The sequence below is a fragment of the Astatotilapia calliptera genome, chromosome 1, assembly GCF_900246225.1.
Source record: "Astatotilapia calliptera chromosome 1, fAstCal1.2, whole genome shotgun sequence".
NCBI lineage: Eukaryota > Metazoa > Chordata > Actinopteri > Cichliformes > Cichlidae > Astatotilapia > Astatotilapia calliptera.
Window position 1 is genome coordinate 5,017,958 of NC_039302.1, and position 14,870 is coordinate 5,032,827.

A 14,870-nucleotide genomic window follows, 5' to 3' on the forward strand; every position below is an offset into this window, starting at 1 on the left:
TGAACACCACCACTGCTCAGGTGGAGCACCACTTCTCTCCACCTGATGAATGCCAGTCAGTCTCTATTTCCTCTATTGAGGAAACTGTGTTGGGTTAAATGCACACGAGCACAGACTCTGTTGTTTGCTGTGAGAGTGAGCTGTTAAGCAAAATGGGATAATAATTCAGTGTGGGTTCGACACTGGGCAACCTTTTATAATTGCACAGCCATTTATGCTGTCAGTACCACCAAAATACTGATTAATGAAACTAATGTTGATTTGTTATTTTAGTCTTCAGGAAGCAGGTTTGCATTTTTTATACACTGGTGTGTTTAGATCAGGGGTGTCCACCTCCAGGCCTCGAGGGCCGGTGTCCTGGATGTTTTCGATGTGTCCTTGATCCAACACAGCTGATTCAAATGGCTAAATGACCTCCTCAACATGTCCTGAAGTTCTCCAGAGGCCTGGGAATGAACTAATCATGTGATTCAGGTGTACTGACCCAGGGTGAGATCTAAATCCTGCAGGACACCGGCCCTCGAGGCCTGGAGGTGGACACCCCTGGTTTTGATCGTTGGTTATATGAGAACCTCATTCCTGTGAATTTATAGCCAGTTAACTGTAATAAAAATGTAAATGTTCAGTAAAAGTGAAGTATGATTTCACATGTTGCCTTTCCAACAGAGAAGGTGATTTCATAAAGTCAAGGTTCATCACAACTTGAACAGCATCATCGTTTCCCCTGCGGCGTGAAATTAAACAGACATGCATATTATAGCTGCCGGGAGAAGCAATTACATTTTCCCCACAGTGGTTCTGAAGACATGAATTAAGTGCCGCTAGAATTAGAAATCAAATTAAGGTCCAGATCCCTGCAGGCTCAGAGGTGGCATGTGGTCAACAGTCGGATGGATATGGAGTCTGCACATTTCTACAGCTACGTCAGTTTGTTCCCGTCGCGCTCTGCTCCTCCTGCGGCTGATATTTGGGCGAGAAACACCAAACTTAAAAAAAAAAAAGACTAATTTTGACACAAAACACACAAATTTCATATCAATTTACATGCCTCTATAGACAAAGAAAGTAAAGACACTTTACAAGCAGAAACACCTTGGACGAGGGTAACAAATGCACTTGGAGGAATATTTTGCTCAAAAAAATGAAAAATTCAGTGATTATCTACCACAGCTTTATGTCTACAGGTCAGACTGAAGTGTGCATGCAGTTTGAATTTTCATTTTGCTCAATGTAATGGAATTAAGTACATCGTTTTGCAGTTTAACCCTTCCCTTATAATTCTGCAGTACATTACACAGGACGTTTAGTGCACATTTATCAAAACATGCTTACAAGTTTCTCTTCAGAGCAAGATCTTATGTTCAAAATGCAATCAAATATAAAGACTTTACAAGGACGATGTACTGTGGTACGCACCGGCCAACTGTCAACATTAAATAATCATATAACACTTTAACTAAAGTCGCCTCATTTAATCACTTAATCTAGCAATGTAGTTGGCAAGTAACATATGTGTTTATTTGTCAACAACTTAATGTCATCAAGCGGCAACGAGCAGCAGCCTCGTCTAAAAAAGAAGCTAACAAAGCCAAATCTATGAGCCACTTGGGCCTGACAACGGAAACAACTCAGTTTCAGTGCAGCAGAAATACGCAGGTGTAGAGTTAGGTTCAGTTTTTTATCTTTGTCTTTATAGCGAGAAGTGAAACTGTCTTTTGGGGCATTTTCATTGCTGCTGTCTAAAAAATAACTTGCTGTGTTTATTGCACCGCCTTGGATTCAGTGTTTGTGAGTGACTTTCTAACAGCTGGCATTAATTATCAGATATCTGTGACCGCACATGCAGCTCGCTAACCTATCTTTGTTGCCCAACTTAGAAGTTAGCTTGCTAGCATTCCACCTTAGCAGTCCACCATATTGTCCCAATATCCATCCAATCATATAATAATCATTAACAGTATATCACAGAGCATTTCTGAATCCCACTCTGCTTTTGAGCTGTATAAAAGACATGGACGCTAACTGATGAGCTAACACAGGAATGAGTGGGTGATAACCACTGAACTTTCATTAAAGAGTTAAATATTCACATCTGCCAACATCATATCCTGGGAAGCCACTGGCTGAACATTGATTTTGTTGTAAGCGCTGCACTCAGTCCGGGTCGCTGTGACTTTGTGAAGGAATTCATATGAAGCAGAAAGACAGCCACAAAGCAGCATTCATTTGGAGTACAGCTCCCCAGTACTTTCTGTGAAATCTGAGACTTTTCCATCTTATATGAATTCCTCCAGAAATGTTCGGTGCCTAGTCAAGGTGCTGCAGCTAGGGTTTCTTGTCTGCATATGATTGGCTGGTGGCAGTATTGGTGGTGGCGGCAGCAGGAAAATCTGGGTATACCAGGAAGCCGGTAAAAGTGATGTACTTGGCGTGGTTGCTGTAGGCACCGAATCCATCTCTCTGGTGGGAGTAGAGCCAGACTGTGTCCCCTGGTTTAAGTGACAGCATCAAACTCTGGCTTTGCAGAGCTTTCTCACCTTGGCTATCGTCATAGATCATCGCTTGCACTTCCAGGCGGTTCTTCATCAGTTTGACGGACAGTGTCTTCTGTGGCATCTTGCCCACGTTGAAGGAGAAATAGTACGCCCCGGGAATGCGGCAGGTGAACACTCCCTCTGTCACGTTGAAGTCTTCCCCTATGTTAACAAATGCAGTGTCGAAGCTCACCGGCTGGTGTTGCGGCATGCCCAGTTGGTTCACGCCCACAATGCTTTGGGTGCGCCCCACCGAGAAAGCAGATCTCTGGTCATCCTCTTCGTCCTCCTCCTCCTCTTCTTCCTCTTTCATTTGCGGCTCCTTCTCCCCATCCGTCATTCCGGGTCTGACATGATCCGTGGCCTGGTTGTCGCTCGGCAGTGGGATGTTGTCTTGCAGTGGCTGCTCGGAGTCGGCGTGCTGCTGGTGGTGATGGTGGTGCGTTTGGTAGCCGTAGACATCGGGGTACACAAGGTAACCATTGAAGGTGGTGTAGTGTCCGGTGTTGCTGTACAGCGCGTAGCGAGGGTCGCCATGGAGACGGAGCCAGACAGTGTCCCCGAACTCCAGCTGCAACATGACACTCTGGCTCTGCACCTGAGGAATGATGCAGACTGTTATGCCGGTGTAGTCATACCGAGGCCTGTTTCACATCAACAACAAACACATGATCCTGTCACACAGCCTTTCATTGGACGGAATAATCCGCTCTGATCTGATCTCATTCCCATCCCCACACAAACACACCCTCTGTGAGTGCTACCACAACCTCTGACATCATAAAAGAGCGCTGTAAATATGGGGAGAAAAAACACACATCGAGAGAGATTGATTCAATCAATTATAAGATGTCTCTATAAAGTGCCGGGGCCTGTTTAAAGGTTATTGAAGTTCCATATTTTGGGAAATCTGGTAGCTTGATTAGATTAGAAGCTTTTGCATTTTTTAAATGTGCATGAAATGCAATGATCTGCTGGGAAACCTCTGGGTCTGACATTCATGTGCATGCCACTGGAATATACCAGAAGGTGTGCATGGCTTCACCCAGTAGGAGAGCGTGCCCTCAGGACAGCTGAGGCACATGAAACAGAGCCAGAGACCCTGACCCAGTCTTCTTGATTCTGACTGAGCACTAAAAAACACAACAGATTCATGCTGGGGGATCTTAGCCCAGGACACCTTCAGTACAGTTCTCAGTGTCAGGAATTTCACTTCACAAAGCAAAGTCCCAAAGTCCCAGTGCCTGACAGATCTGCACTCGGAGCTTCTTTAACCGTGTCCTGCTGGGCCAGCTGTGTGTATAAGCACAATGTAAGGTAGATTATTTAATGTTGTGGCCAGTCAAAGTACTAACTGTGGAGCTGGAGCTCACTTCCATAAAAACCTGAAGCAGGCTCCAAAGTTAAAAAACAGTCACTTTATTATAATAAGCAGAGGTGTATTAGGGCTTGGTGCATTTCCGCTCAGTCACTGACAAGAGAGAGATACCGGGGTGTTTATTACCCACTTTGACAAGGGGATAAAAGTTTAGGTCAGTCTCATCCTCCAAGTGTAGTAATCCTAACCAGTAATACCTGCTGAACATGTAAAGCACTACTGGATTATAAGATTTGGCCGCTAGCAGCTTTCTGTACATAAAAACAAATAAGATTGAAGCTCTGAAGCGTACCTTCCTCTCCTCCCCTGCATTTTCTTCATACACAATGGCCTGCACCTCATTCCTGTTTTTCATCAGCATCACAGACAGGTCCTTATGTGGAAACTTTCCCACGGTGAAGGAAAAGTAGTAGGCTCCAGGGATACGACAGCGGAACAGACCAGACTTGGCATCAAAGTCCCCACCGATGTTGACGTAAACAGCGTCAAAGGTTACCGTCATCTTTGGTCCACCTTCCATGCTGCTGGTGCGAGCGACCGAGAAAGCTGAGCGCAGCTCTACATCATCAAGCAGACGGGCGAAACCCCACGCACTGCCCATGTGACTCAGGCACAGCAGGACAATCAACAGGCCGGCTGGGAGCAGCATCTTATCTGTAGACAGAAAGAAAGAAGGGACACGTTTACCTCAAATACAGGTTTGCAAAGTTTCAGTCACACATCTCAGAGTTTCAGTCCTAGCTGCGGTTTTTGTGACAGTCTATCATAGAAAGGTTTCCATGGATCACTTGGCAAACAGCAGTGTATAATCAATACGTGACAGGGAAGTTAGGATATGGAATTTCCCTTGCTGCCTTGTCTTACTCCATGATTCCGAGTGGGATTTAATAAATAACCCTGTTGTGTTCAATCTGCTTAAACAGCACATCAGCTCCAGCTGCCTGAAGCCTTGTGTTCATTTATCTTGCTGCTTAGTGGCTGGAACATTTGTAACGGTTGTTTCATTAATTTCCACAGCATCGTATTCGTCCCCTTCACATGATTTGATATACCAATGCTCATAGTGAACTAGCACATGGAGATAAATGGAGATAAACCAGAACCCATTTCTGTGGAGAAGAGTTGGACTAGTTTTTTTCTGTCGATGGTTTCTTAATCATCACCATGGCAACACAGTAACGTGGTGGCTAACACCACTGCCTCACACCTGAAAGTGTTTGCCTCGTACCTGTGTGAGTTCTCTCTCCATCCCTCATCTCAGAGACACGTAGTTGGTAGGATTCAGATAATTGGTGATCCTAAACTGCCCAAAGATGTGAATGTGAATGCACACACACACACACACACACACACACACACACACACACACACACACACACACACACACACACACACACACACACACACACGCACACACACACCTGTAAATGGATGGATGCTGCTTACGTGCTGTCGCAGCCTTGCTTTGCTGCTGTCACTGCCCTTGAGGCAGTCACTGACCTCCTGGATGTACCTGAGCTACTCTCACTGAGTCAGTGTTGTCGGCACACTTGAACCAGCAGAAACTTCCTGAAATTTAGCACCAACTCAAAACATCACCTGACAAAAATGTCCATCGTAGAGAATTATGGACAATAATAAATAACTGAGCTTCAACTGTTAAGCAAAGGCCATTTACTGCATATGAAAGATGACATTGCTCCATCAAGCTGAGCTTTTTGTCCACTGCCATCTAGATCAGTTTTAAAAACCAAGCCGAATTTTTGGCCTGTCTTAGAAGCTGAGGAACACTTCACTCTCATATGGTAGCAACTCGTCTGTCACAGCACGACTGCCTGACACAAGCTCTGAATCACACCCTGTGTTTTTATCCTTTATAATTTACAAAATAAATATAATCTTGCCTTCAGTAACACTGTTACTGTAATAAGTGGACAAACCTGGAGAAGCCAAAGCATCACTTTCTTGTCGACTTCATTACAATCAGGTTTTCTTCTGCAGTCAGAGAAGCTGCCCCTTCCTGGTCATGACAGACCGTGCAGTCATTTCAGCCACATCTGTCATTTGCACAGTGGAGGCACATATTTGTATCAACATTAGAACCACACTGGACAAACCCGACCCCCATACAGTGGAGCAACTACACATTTGCACATCAAAAACGACAACAAAAAAAGCTTTTCAATGAAAGAAAAACACGCAGTCCCAGAGCAGGGTTTGAATCACTCAAGCAGTTCGTGCTCAGTAAAGGAGGTATTGTGTTCTTTATTAGCAGCGACAAGCGCTTTCATTGTCTTATTGTCCTCCCCCAGTGAACCAACAGGAAGTAGACACACACACACACACACACACACACACACACACACACACACACACACACACACACACACACACACACACACACACACACACACACACACACACACAGGTGGAGCTGCAGGGCTCTGAAAGCTTGTCAGAACAAAAGGACGAGGCTTAACATGTAAGGAGCAGAGACTCGGGGGAGTGGTCTCCATGTTCAGCACAGCGAATACATGATCACCACCTTAGTTTTACATTTGGACTTATTACATATAACAACCATCCACTCACAAAACAAACAATGCAGAACGTTAGAGAATATGAAGAAAATTAGATGCAGTTGTGTCAACAATATGCTTCAGTATTTCACACAATCAGAAGAATCTGAACTCTAATTCAAATTGTGAGCAGACGGTGGAGTTTTATGACAAGTGACAGTGAGGTATCAGAAGGTTTATATAGTCATAAACCCTGTCACACACTCCCCCCCCCCCAAAATCAATACTTGAGTCACCTGATGCTGCTACTGGCTCTCTGTACTGTAGCTGTGAATGCTCTCATAGCGAAGGTGCTGCTGTGCTCTTAAGGTTCTGGTGTTATACTCCCTCCCAGGCCCTCACGTAGGTACCATTCATTTATTTTAAACACTATAGCTGATAAAAAAATAAAACAATAAACATGAAACTCATTAAATGAAACATTTAGAGATAAGTGGTTAATCCATACTGTCAGATTCATTTTTTACACTGTGACATATCTCAGTTATTGTTTTATTTTGCAAATGTTGACAGATTATATAAGTGCAGGATGTGGAGCTGGTTAGTTTGCAGCATTGTTGTAAAGTTTCCTCTAGATTTGGCTGTGGTTTCCATGGTAACTGTTAGGTTAGGTCAAGGTCAGTTTGAACTGGAATGACTGACGGTCCTGCTCCATGAAGAAATTGAGTGCAGTGTATCTTACAAGACAAATTAAAAGTGAGTAACATTTCCCGACCACACTGCAGGTTTCTCCCGTCTCACAGGTTATTTTTGCAGAGGAAGGCACTCTGGACTTCTGGATGCTGCTTATTTTGTTAAACCAAATGTCTGCATATTTTTATATCATATTTTATGATGGATCTTTTACTGGTGACCTGACAAGGCTAATCTGCCTACCAACCCAGACGACAGCATTGCACATATGTTCAGCATCACAACTGCAGAAAGCTGGCATGCTGTGGAAAATACAAATAGAAACAGAATGCAAAGATTTTATTTACAGTAGAACACAGACAGCAAATCAAATGTTTCAATTGAGAAAATGTACCATTTCAGTTAGAAAATAGGTGCTTTTGATTTTGTTGACAGCAACACATCTGAAGCTGGGCCATGTTTACGAACGTGTAGCATCCCTTCTACTGACGACAGTCCGTAAACATCTGGGAAAATCAGGGATACCGGCTGCTTTTGGGAGACGAATGTCGACTCGTTCTTTTCTGATTCTTGACTGGATCTTCTTTGCCGTGTCTTTCATTTCATAATGCTCCAAATATTTTTTATTGGTGAACGGTCTGGGCTGCAGGCAGCTCAGTTACCCCGCCATGCTGTTGTAAAAATTGCAGTGTGCAGTTTTTGTCTTTGTTCTGCTGACATAGACAAGGCTGTATGTACCTTTAGCATTGATGCTGCCTCTCCAGATCCAGTTCCACAGGCACTAACACACCTGATTATCATCACAGATGAAGGCTGCTGAACTTGTACTGATTATAAACTGTCCATCTCCTCTTCAGTCCAGATAACGCAAAATAATAAAAAAGTGTGTGACCACAGAACAGTTTTCCACTTTGCTCCAGTCAGCTTACAGTTTGGCGCAGAGACGACAGCAGTGTTTCAGCAGTGCTCACACATGCATGATGCAGATTTGTGGGCAAACATAGACAGTGATTTCTAGAAGTGTTCCTGAGCCCATGCAGAGATTTCCATGACAGAATCCCTTTAGTACAGTTCCACCCGAGGGCCAGACTATCATTCTTAGAGTCTCACACACTTTTGGTCACATTATATTCCACTGCATTATGTTTTAATTTACACTCTTACACAGTGTTCTTGTTCTTTTGGAAATGGTTTTATGAACTGCATGTTTTTACTTGGGTTAAATGCACAAGCTTAGACGCACAGACTAACATTCACTGTCAAACCAAACACAGTAAACACACCATTACTTTGTGCAACAATTTTGCAGTAGTGTAACAGGTTTGCATGCCTAACTGGTGAGAAAAGTGGAAACTATAAGACTTAAAACAGGTTCATACATACAGGCTGCATGTACACAGCACACACACTGACTGGGGATAACGTTTTGACTGCTTAAGCTTGTCCAGTTTTCTAACACATTAACTTTGAGGACACAAAGGTCATGTCCTCCCCAACAGAAGGGAACAGAATGAAGAGATAATCAGCGTTATTCACTTCACATGCATGAAATCATGATGTTATGGCTGATCGGTGTATATAACTTATATGAAGCAGGAAATAGGTCCGTATATTTTGTTCTGCTGGGATTTTTACTGGCTGTTATTGATTAGAATTTGTTCTCATGACAAACCGGCATTGTGGCGTCTTACCTCATCTAATGTGCAAAGTGTTGTATATTATATGGTTCTCTATAACTTGTAATCTTTGAAAGTTATTTACTGGTGAAACTAAATGTTCTTCTTGTATGGCTATACTAAATCGACCTCTTTAAATGGAAACTAATTATAGTGGTTAATTGTACTTAAGGCACCGAGGCACAACTGATCACTTCTGTGTGATTACTCGTCCCATTGCAGCAGAGAGAGAAATCTTTTCTGAGAAAGCAAATAGTGCTGCAGATATCATAATTTTCCTTTATGAATCATAACAGTCTTAAAAAAGCAGATGATGCAGTAGTTAGTCTTGTTCACATAATGGCACCTTACATTAAAAAAATAGTGTTTGTCTATGTAATGGCAGCAGTTTTAACTAGTCATGTTGATTCTCCGCAGAGAGACGCTTCGGGTTCAAACAGTAATAAAAGAACAGATCAAACAAACTTCCTCCATAATGAGCACCCATGGGAGTAAAGCACAGAGCGAAGCAACAGAACGGGATGGAGCTGAGTAAGTCCATTCAAGAATAAAGAGTACATGGTGATACTTTTTCAAAAAATGTAACTAACGAGCCTCTTTCTAGTGCCCTGCACAGTTCTATAGTTAAAATGCACCTCAGGTGCATATTTCTCTTTGGCTGACTTTCTTGAAGTTTAGTGTTAACATTATTATGCGCGGAGCATTGTAATTGTGTGGTTACAATTATCTGATTGTACAAGCTTTTTTAGTATGCATAACACAACAATATCTGTTACACACTGAGTGTGTTTGACTATGTGCTGCTCAGTGTGTGCTGCAGTGAATATTCTTCATTTTAACCAGAAACAAACAGAAAAACACTAAATGGCTATGCTAGCTGTACTGAGGTGTAGCTAACAATGCTGCAAAGCACTACTTTGAGCTGAACATATGCTAACACGTCGATGTTAAAGTAGACCTACTGCTGTTTCTGTCATGTAAAAGTGTATGACGGTCATATGGACAACACAGTAGTGCTAGCACAGTAATCCCTGTTGGCCAAAAGCCCCTTTAAGCATGTTAACTGCCTGAGCATGGTAGCATGCTAACATTTGCTATACAGCATGATGAGTAGCATACCACGACATTTGATTAGTTGTTGTAGTTTTACTCAGTAGCAGGGTGTCCAGTGATTACTGCAGTAATAAAATGACATAATGTATTAAGGTTAAAAATAAATAATACTAATGTAAGTACCGCAAGCCCAGAGGTCTGTAAACAATAAGCACTGCAAGTAAGATGAAGTATTGGCTCAGATACGAGTTATCTGCCATCTGGCAACAAAACGCCTGAAGATAGGGGCTGCTGCCTGCAGAGGCTCAGTCATCACGGGATAGCTGACTTTCATATTTGTTCACTCTGCTGTTAATTGTGTTTCTAATTTCTTGCTTCCCCACAGGCCGAGACAGACTGTGCAGAATTGGTGAAGCTGCTAATATTAAATAGGCTCCAAGTCACAGGCAATTTGTTATCTATCAGTCAGAAGTGTAAGTTCAATAAGTTATTGGATCATAATATAGATGTGTATATGTTCTGAAACCAAACCTGTAACAATAAATTAATAATTTGTGGAAATTACTTTAGTGTTATGTTACTGAAATATATTTTTGTTATTCTTGAAGCTCAACAGCTTCACAAGTTAATTACCTCGTTAGAGTTTACTCTTGTTTCAAGAGGACAACAGCTCTGTTTAACCCTCCTGCAAATAAAACCATATGTTAACTTAATGTGACTGCTAGCACTCGGCTGTGATGGCCAATACAGAGACTGAGGGAAGCCATCAGACTAACATCAGCTGTGACAGATATAATATGAGGAAATGTATCAGCTAATGAATTTGACTGCCATGAATCTTATTTACTATTTCTTTTTACTAGTTACTTATCTCCAAATGTCTGTTCATACGTCGATTTCTATATTTAACTGGGCTGAAGCCAGAATTCCCTTTTTGAACAGCTTACGAGTCCAGCAGCTTCTTCTGAGGGGAATACTGAGTAGTCTGAGCAGACTGGGAGATCCCGTTATGGTCCCAGTGAGTCCTGGATATGTTCCTTTTAACAAAAGACGTCTGTTCTTCCATGTGCCAGAGGATTTACTATGTACTGGAGTAAAACATCTCCTACCCTCATTCCCCTTAAATACTGTTTGTGTTTTCTGGCTTTTTGTCTCAGGGCAACAACAGAAGTAGGCCAGAGCTGTGTTTACATACACTGTAGAATCAGGTGGAACTGAACACATGAAAAACAAATTACAATAAGCAAAAAACAAACAAACAAACATGTAAATGCTGCCATCAAACTGCCTCTTTTGTCTTGCCTTCAGACTGCTCAGTAGTTTATCTGTAGTTGTCCAGATATTCGGTGAGTTCTTAAACTCCATGGTATGCAAATATCCGTGTCAGTACTAGCTGTTTCAAAGTGCCAGGAAACATGTTCTGGGAAAATCCACGGGGACTGATTCATTACTCAGTTCGCCAACCAACCGGATGTACGAGTTGGCGCTGCCGCGATACACCTAATCCACCGTGCCTACATCCATCTGGACAGGACAGGAGGGGCTGTCCAAATGATGCTCTTTGATTTCTCCAGTGTCTTCAGCACATTTCAAAATGTCCTGAACAGTGTTGGGTGTAATGCGTACTGTAATTAAATTACTTTTCCACTGAAAAAGTAGAGTAACTAATTACTGTTCATTTTTAGGTATTTTAATTACAGTTACTTACAATGTACTTACAACGTAGAAGTAAGCTCTGCTGCTTTAACACCGCTGTAGTGCAGCTGCGCGTCATTTCGCACCAGTTTGCTGCATAGTCGTATTCTAAAGCGGAAGATGTCGGACTCGGCTGAAGCGAGTGGCTGTTTTATGAAATGGACATATTCCCATCTCTTCACTTTTCTGAAACAAGCAGACAAGAACATTACAGTAAAATGTAAGCTATGTCTTGGGGAGAAAAAACTATCGGCCGCTGTTAATAGCACGAGTAATCTACTGAAGCACCTGACACGAGAGCATAGACGAACACTTCTGAGTGATCCTTGTTCATCATCCATGGATAACACCGCGACAACTCCTGCTAAGCAGGCAAAACGTGATTTTACTTCAGCAGCACAGAAAGCGTCTGAAGGTGAGCTTAAAAAATGATTGCGGGCTACATTGTGGAAAAGATGCTACCGCTGCGTACTGTAGAGTCTCCGTCTTTAAAAAAAATGTATTTATTATTTAAAGAGTTTAATTTCTATTGTTTGCCCATTCAAGGTTTATAGGGATTTTAAGAAGTATTTAGTTAAATTACTTATTTAGTAATTAAGTTACTTTTCTGACACAGTAATTAGATAAGTATTTTAAATACAATATTGACTAAGTAATTAGTAATTAGTAATTAATTACTTTTTTAAAGTAACTTACCCAACACTGGTCCTGAATGACTGTCATGCACATTGATACACCTCTTAATCCTTTCAGAGTGTTATTTTGAAGACCTCCAGAATAGTTTTCTTATATGTATCAAAATAAAAGCATAAACTTGGATTTTTAACGCAGATGCAGAACATGAAACACTTATAGCTGAGATATTTCCTCACTGGTCAGAACTGCGTTAAACACAGATTACTGTACGCTAGCACATTCACATTTAAAACTGTGTCAGACACAGAAGTTTGGACGGCCACTGCAAGGAACTGTGTCTTATTCCCTTTTCACTCTGCCCCCTGTACACATAGGCAGTGGCATCTCATATTCAGAACAGGATCTGCAGCTACCGGATACCGGATGAGCTTTCAGAATACCTGAGAGTGGTAGACTAGTGTGTGTTCAACTATTTGCAACTGAACATCAACACACCAAATGTGCTGGAGGTACAGGATTACCTCACCTCTTCTTTCCGTTACAGTAAACACAGTGCAGATGGTAGCGGAAGAGTCAAAGTTCATTTTGCAGCTGTGGAGGCTCCAGCTGTATTTTGTACAGTCTACGACAAAATACAGACAGAAGATTTTTTGAAACTTCTTTTCCTAATGAATGTTTTCCACCTTCTTGGCATTTGGTTAACTACAAAAGCAAGTTGTGTAATTAATGTATTTGCCATAAAATACATGGAGTATGAATCATGTGCTTTTGCACTGTTGTGTTCTGCCAGTTTAACTCCAAGTCCTTCACCTTGCTGGAAAATCAACATTATCACAGAAGATGAAAGGTTGCATGCCTCAGTGACAGTCGCAGCAATCTTATCAAAAGAGCTCTGATCCTAGAGGGGATCAATCACTGTCTGTACGGGACTCCCCACCACTCAGCTGAGTGATAAAGCAGCAGCACAGAGCTGGTTGTGTGTCTGTTCACTGTATACACAGCATGAGTGTTACAGAGCTGCTGTATTTTCTGATGGCTAAAACACAAAACACAAAGCATCCTGCATTTGAAAAGGCATCCATCTTCCCAAGAGATTCAGAGATTTGTGCATTAGCCAAGAAAACCACCATCTGCAGTCATTTGTATTTGCCAATATGTGCATACATGGAGCGAGAGGTGGAGAAGAAAAACTCCAAGATCCCCAAACTGATAGTAGGCATTGGTGAAAACTGATAAGATATTCATTCAATTTAAGTCATCAAAGTAGGAACTGGGTTAAGGTGGGTTGCAAAGTGGCTTGTTGGTGTAAGCAACTATAGGCAGAGCAGTTAGAGAAAGAATCAGCTGAGCTTGATTTCATGGCCTCCCTGAACAAATTGTTTCCCCAAATCTAAGTAGCTTTACTCAAAAAGTCTCATCTTGTTGTTCGATGGGGTTGAAAATAAAACGGGCTTGCACAGATGTGATGGATTCAAAGGGGTTTTAAATACTCATCTGTGTTTGTTCTTAAAAGGTCATAATGATTGTTTGTAGAGGTAAAATCATAAGCTATCATACTCAGTTGAATAATAGTTTTTTCACCATGTGATTTCTAATATCTACACTCTCTGTGATCCACAGATTAAGCAGAGACACTGAGGAACACACAGAAATATCTGTGTGTTTTTCAGACAGCAGAAACATGTGAGCCAAACTCCTCTTTGTCTCCAAAGGTCAGCCTGTGGGGGATTTCAAAACCAGCCTTATTCTTAGATTGACCTTCATGCATTTTTGAGTTTGTAGAGAGGATTTTAAAAGAGTCTCACAGAGAATTTCTCTTGTAGAAGTTAGTTAAAATACTACAAATGCATATCAGTGTGGTGTCATGGATTGCACCGCAGTGAACCAAATGTCCTCAGAGACAGCGAATCCTTGGCAGGTTCATTGCTTTACGAGCTTTGTCTTTATTCTTTTCTAATATCAGCTCGCCATCAGATTAAGCACCATCTTGTGTTGTCAGTAGAGTTGGTGCTTCTAGTCCATTTTCTCTCGTGTTGTGGTTCTCCCCGAGATATGCCCCGCGTCTAAAAATAGAGGGAGGAGAAGGGCTGATTTCTCCTCCCTGGAAACAGATCGATACCTGACGATTGAGATGGGAGAGAGAAGGAGGACAAGAGGAGGGAGAGAAAATGGAGGAAAGGTGGAGAAAGAGAAGAACGATGAACAAATCTGGCAGAATTTCTTGGAGTGGATCTAGCTGTTGAGTGGTTACTGGGGATTTAAAATACAGTAATAGTGTGTGTGTTTGTGCGTGCGTGCTCATGTGGCCTATATAACTTTGTCATGTGGGTGGTGGTGTGCGTTTTTGTGTAGTCTCTGCTGCGTGGGTTGTTGGTGGTGTGTATCAGAAGAAATGTGTGACTGCGAGTGTGAATTTATCTGTGTGTGCTGATTAAAGTTATATTTTTGTGCACATGTGGGTTCACACATCTGAATCATGCTTGTTTCTGCCCTATATAATGTGGTTAAGGTTATATGAACAGTGGGGGAAATAATCCTTTCATGCCCTGAATCAGTAAGTGTGCTCACTTACAAAGAAGGGAACAGCCTGTAATCTATATGGTTGTCTCATTTTAATGGAGAGAGGCAGAATATCAACCACAGGGCCCAGGAAATATTACAATATTTTTCAGACAATAAGGTGCAC

At 42.0% G+C, this 14,870-nt stretch overlaps 1 protein-coding gene across 2 annotated transcripts in view; it reads right to left on the reverse strand.

The window, feature by feature from the left end:
• Nucleotides 1-1,024: 1,024 nt before the first annotated feature.
• Nucleotides 1,025-14,870, reverse strand: part of c1qtnf4 (C1q and TNF related 4) — a 53,741-nt gene continuing 39,895 nt past the window's right edge. The window contains exons 1-3 of one of the 2 annotated variants that reach the window (XM_026151773.1): nt 5,853-5,969; nt 4,205-4,566; nt 1,025-3,132 (exon numbers count right to left, since the gene is read on the reverse strand). In XM_026151773.1, coding sequence (XP_026007558.1) covers nt 2,326-3,132; nt 4,205-4,561 — 1,164 coding nt within the window. In that variant the 5' untranslated portion in view covers nt 4,562-4,566; nt 5,853-5,969 and the 3' untranslated portion in view covers nt 1,025-2,325. Of the gene's footprint in view, nt 3,133-4,204; nt 4,567-5,852; nt 5,970-14,870 lie in introns of those variants that run through there. The other variant, XM_026151687.1, reaches the window with a different exon arrangement.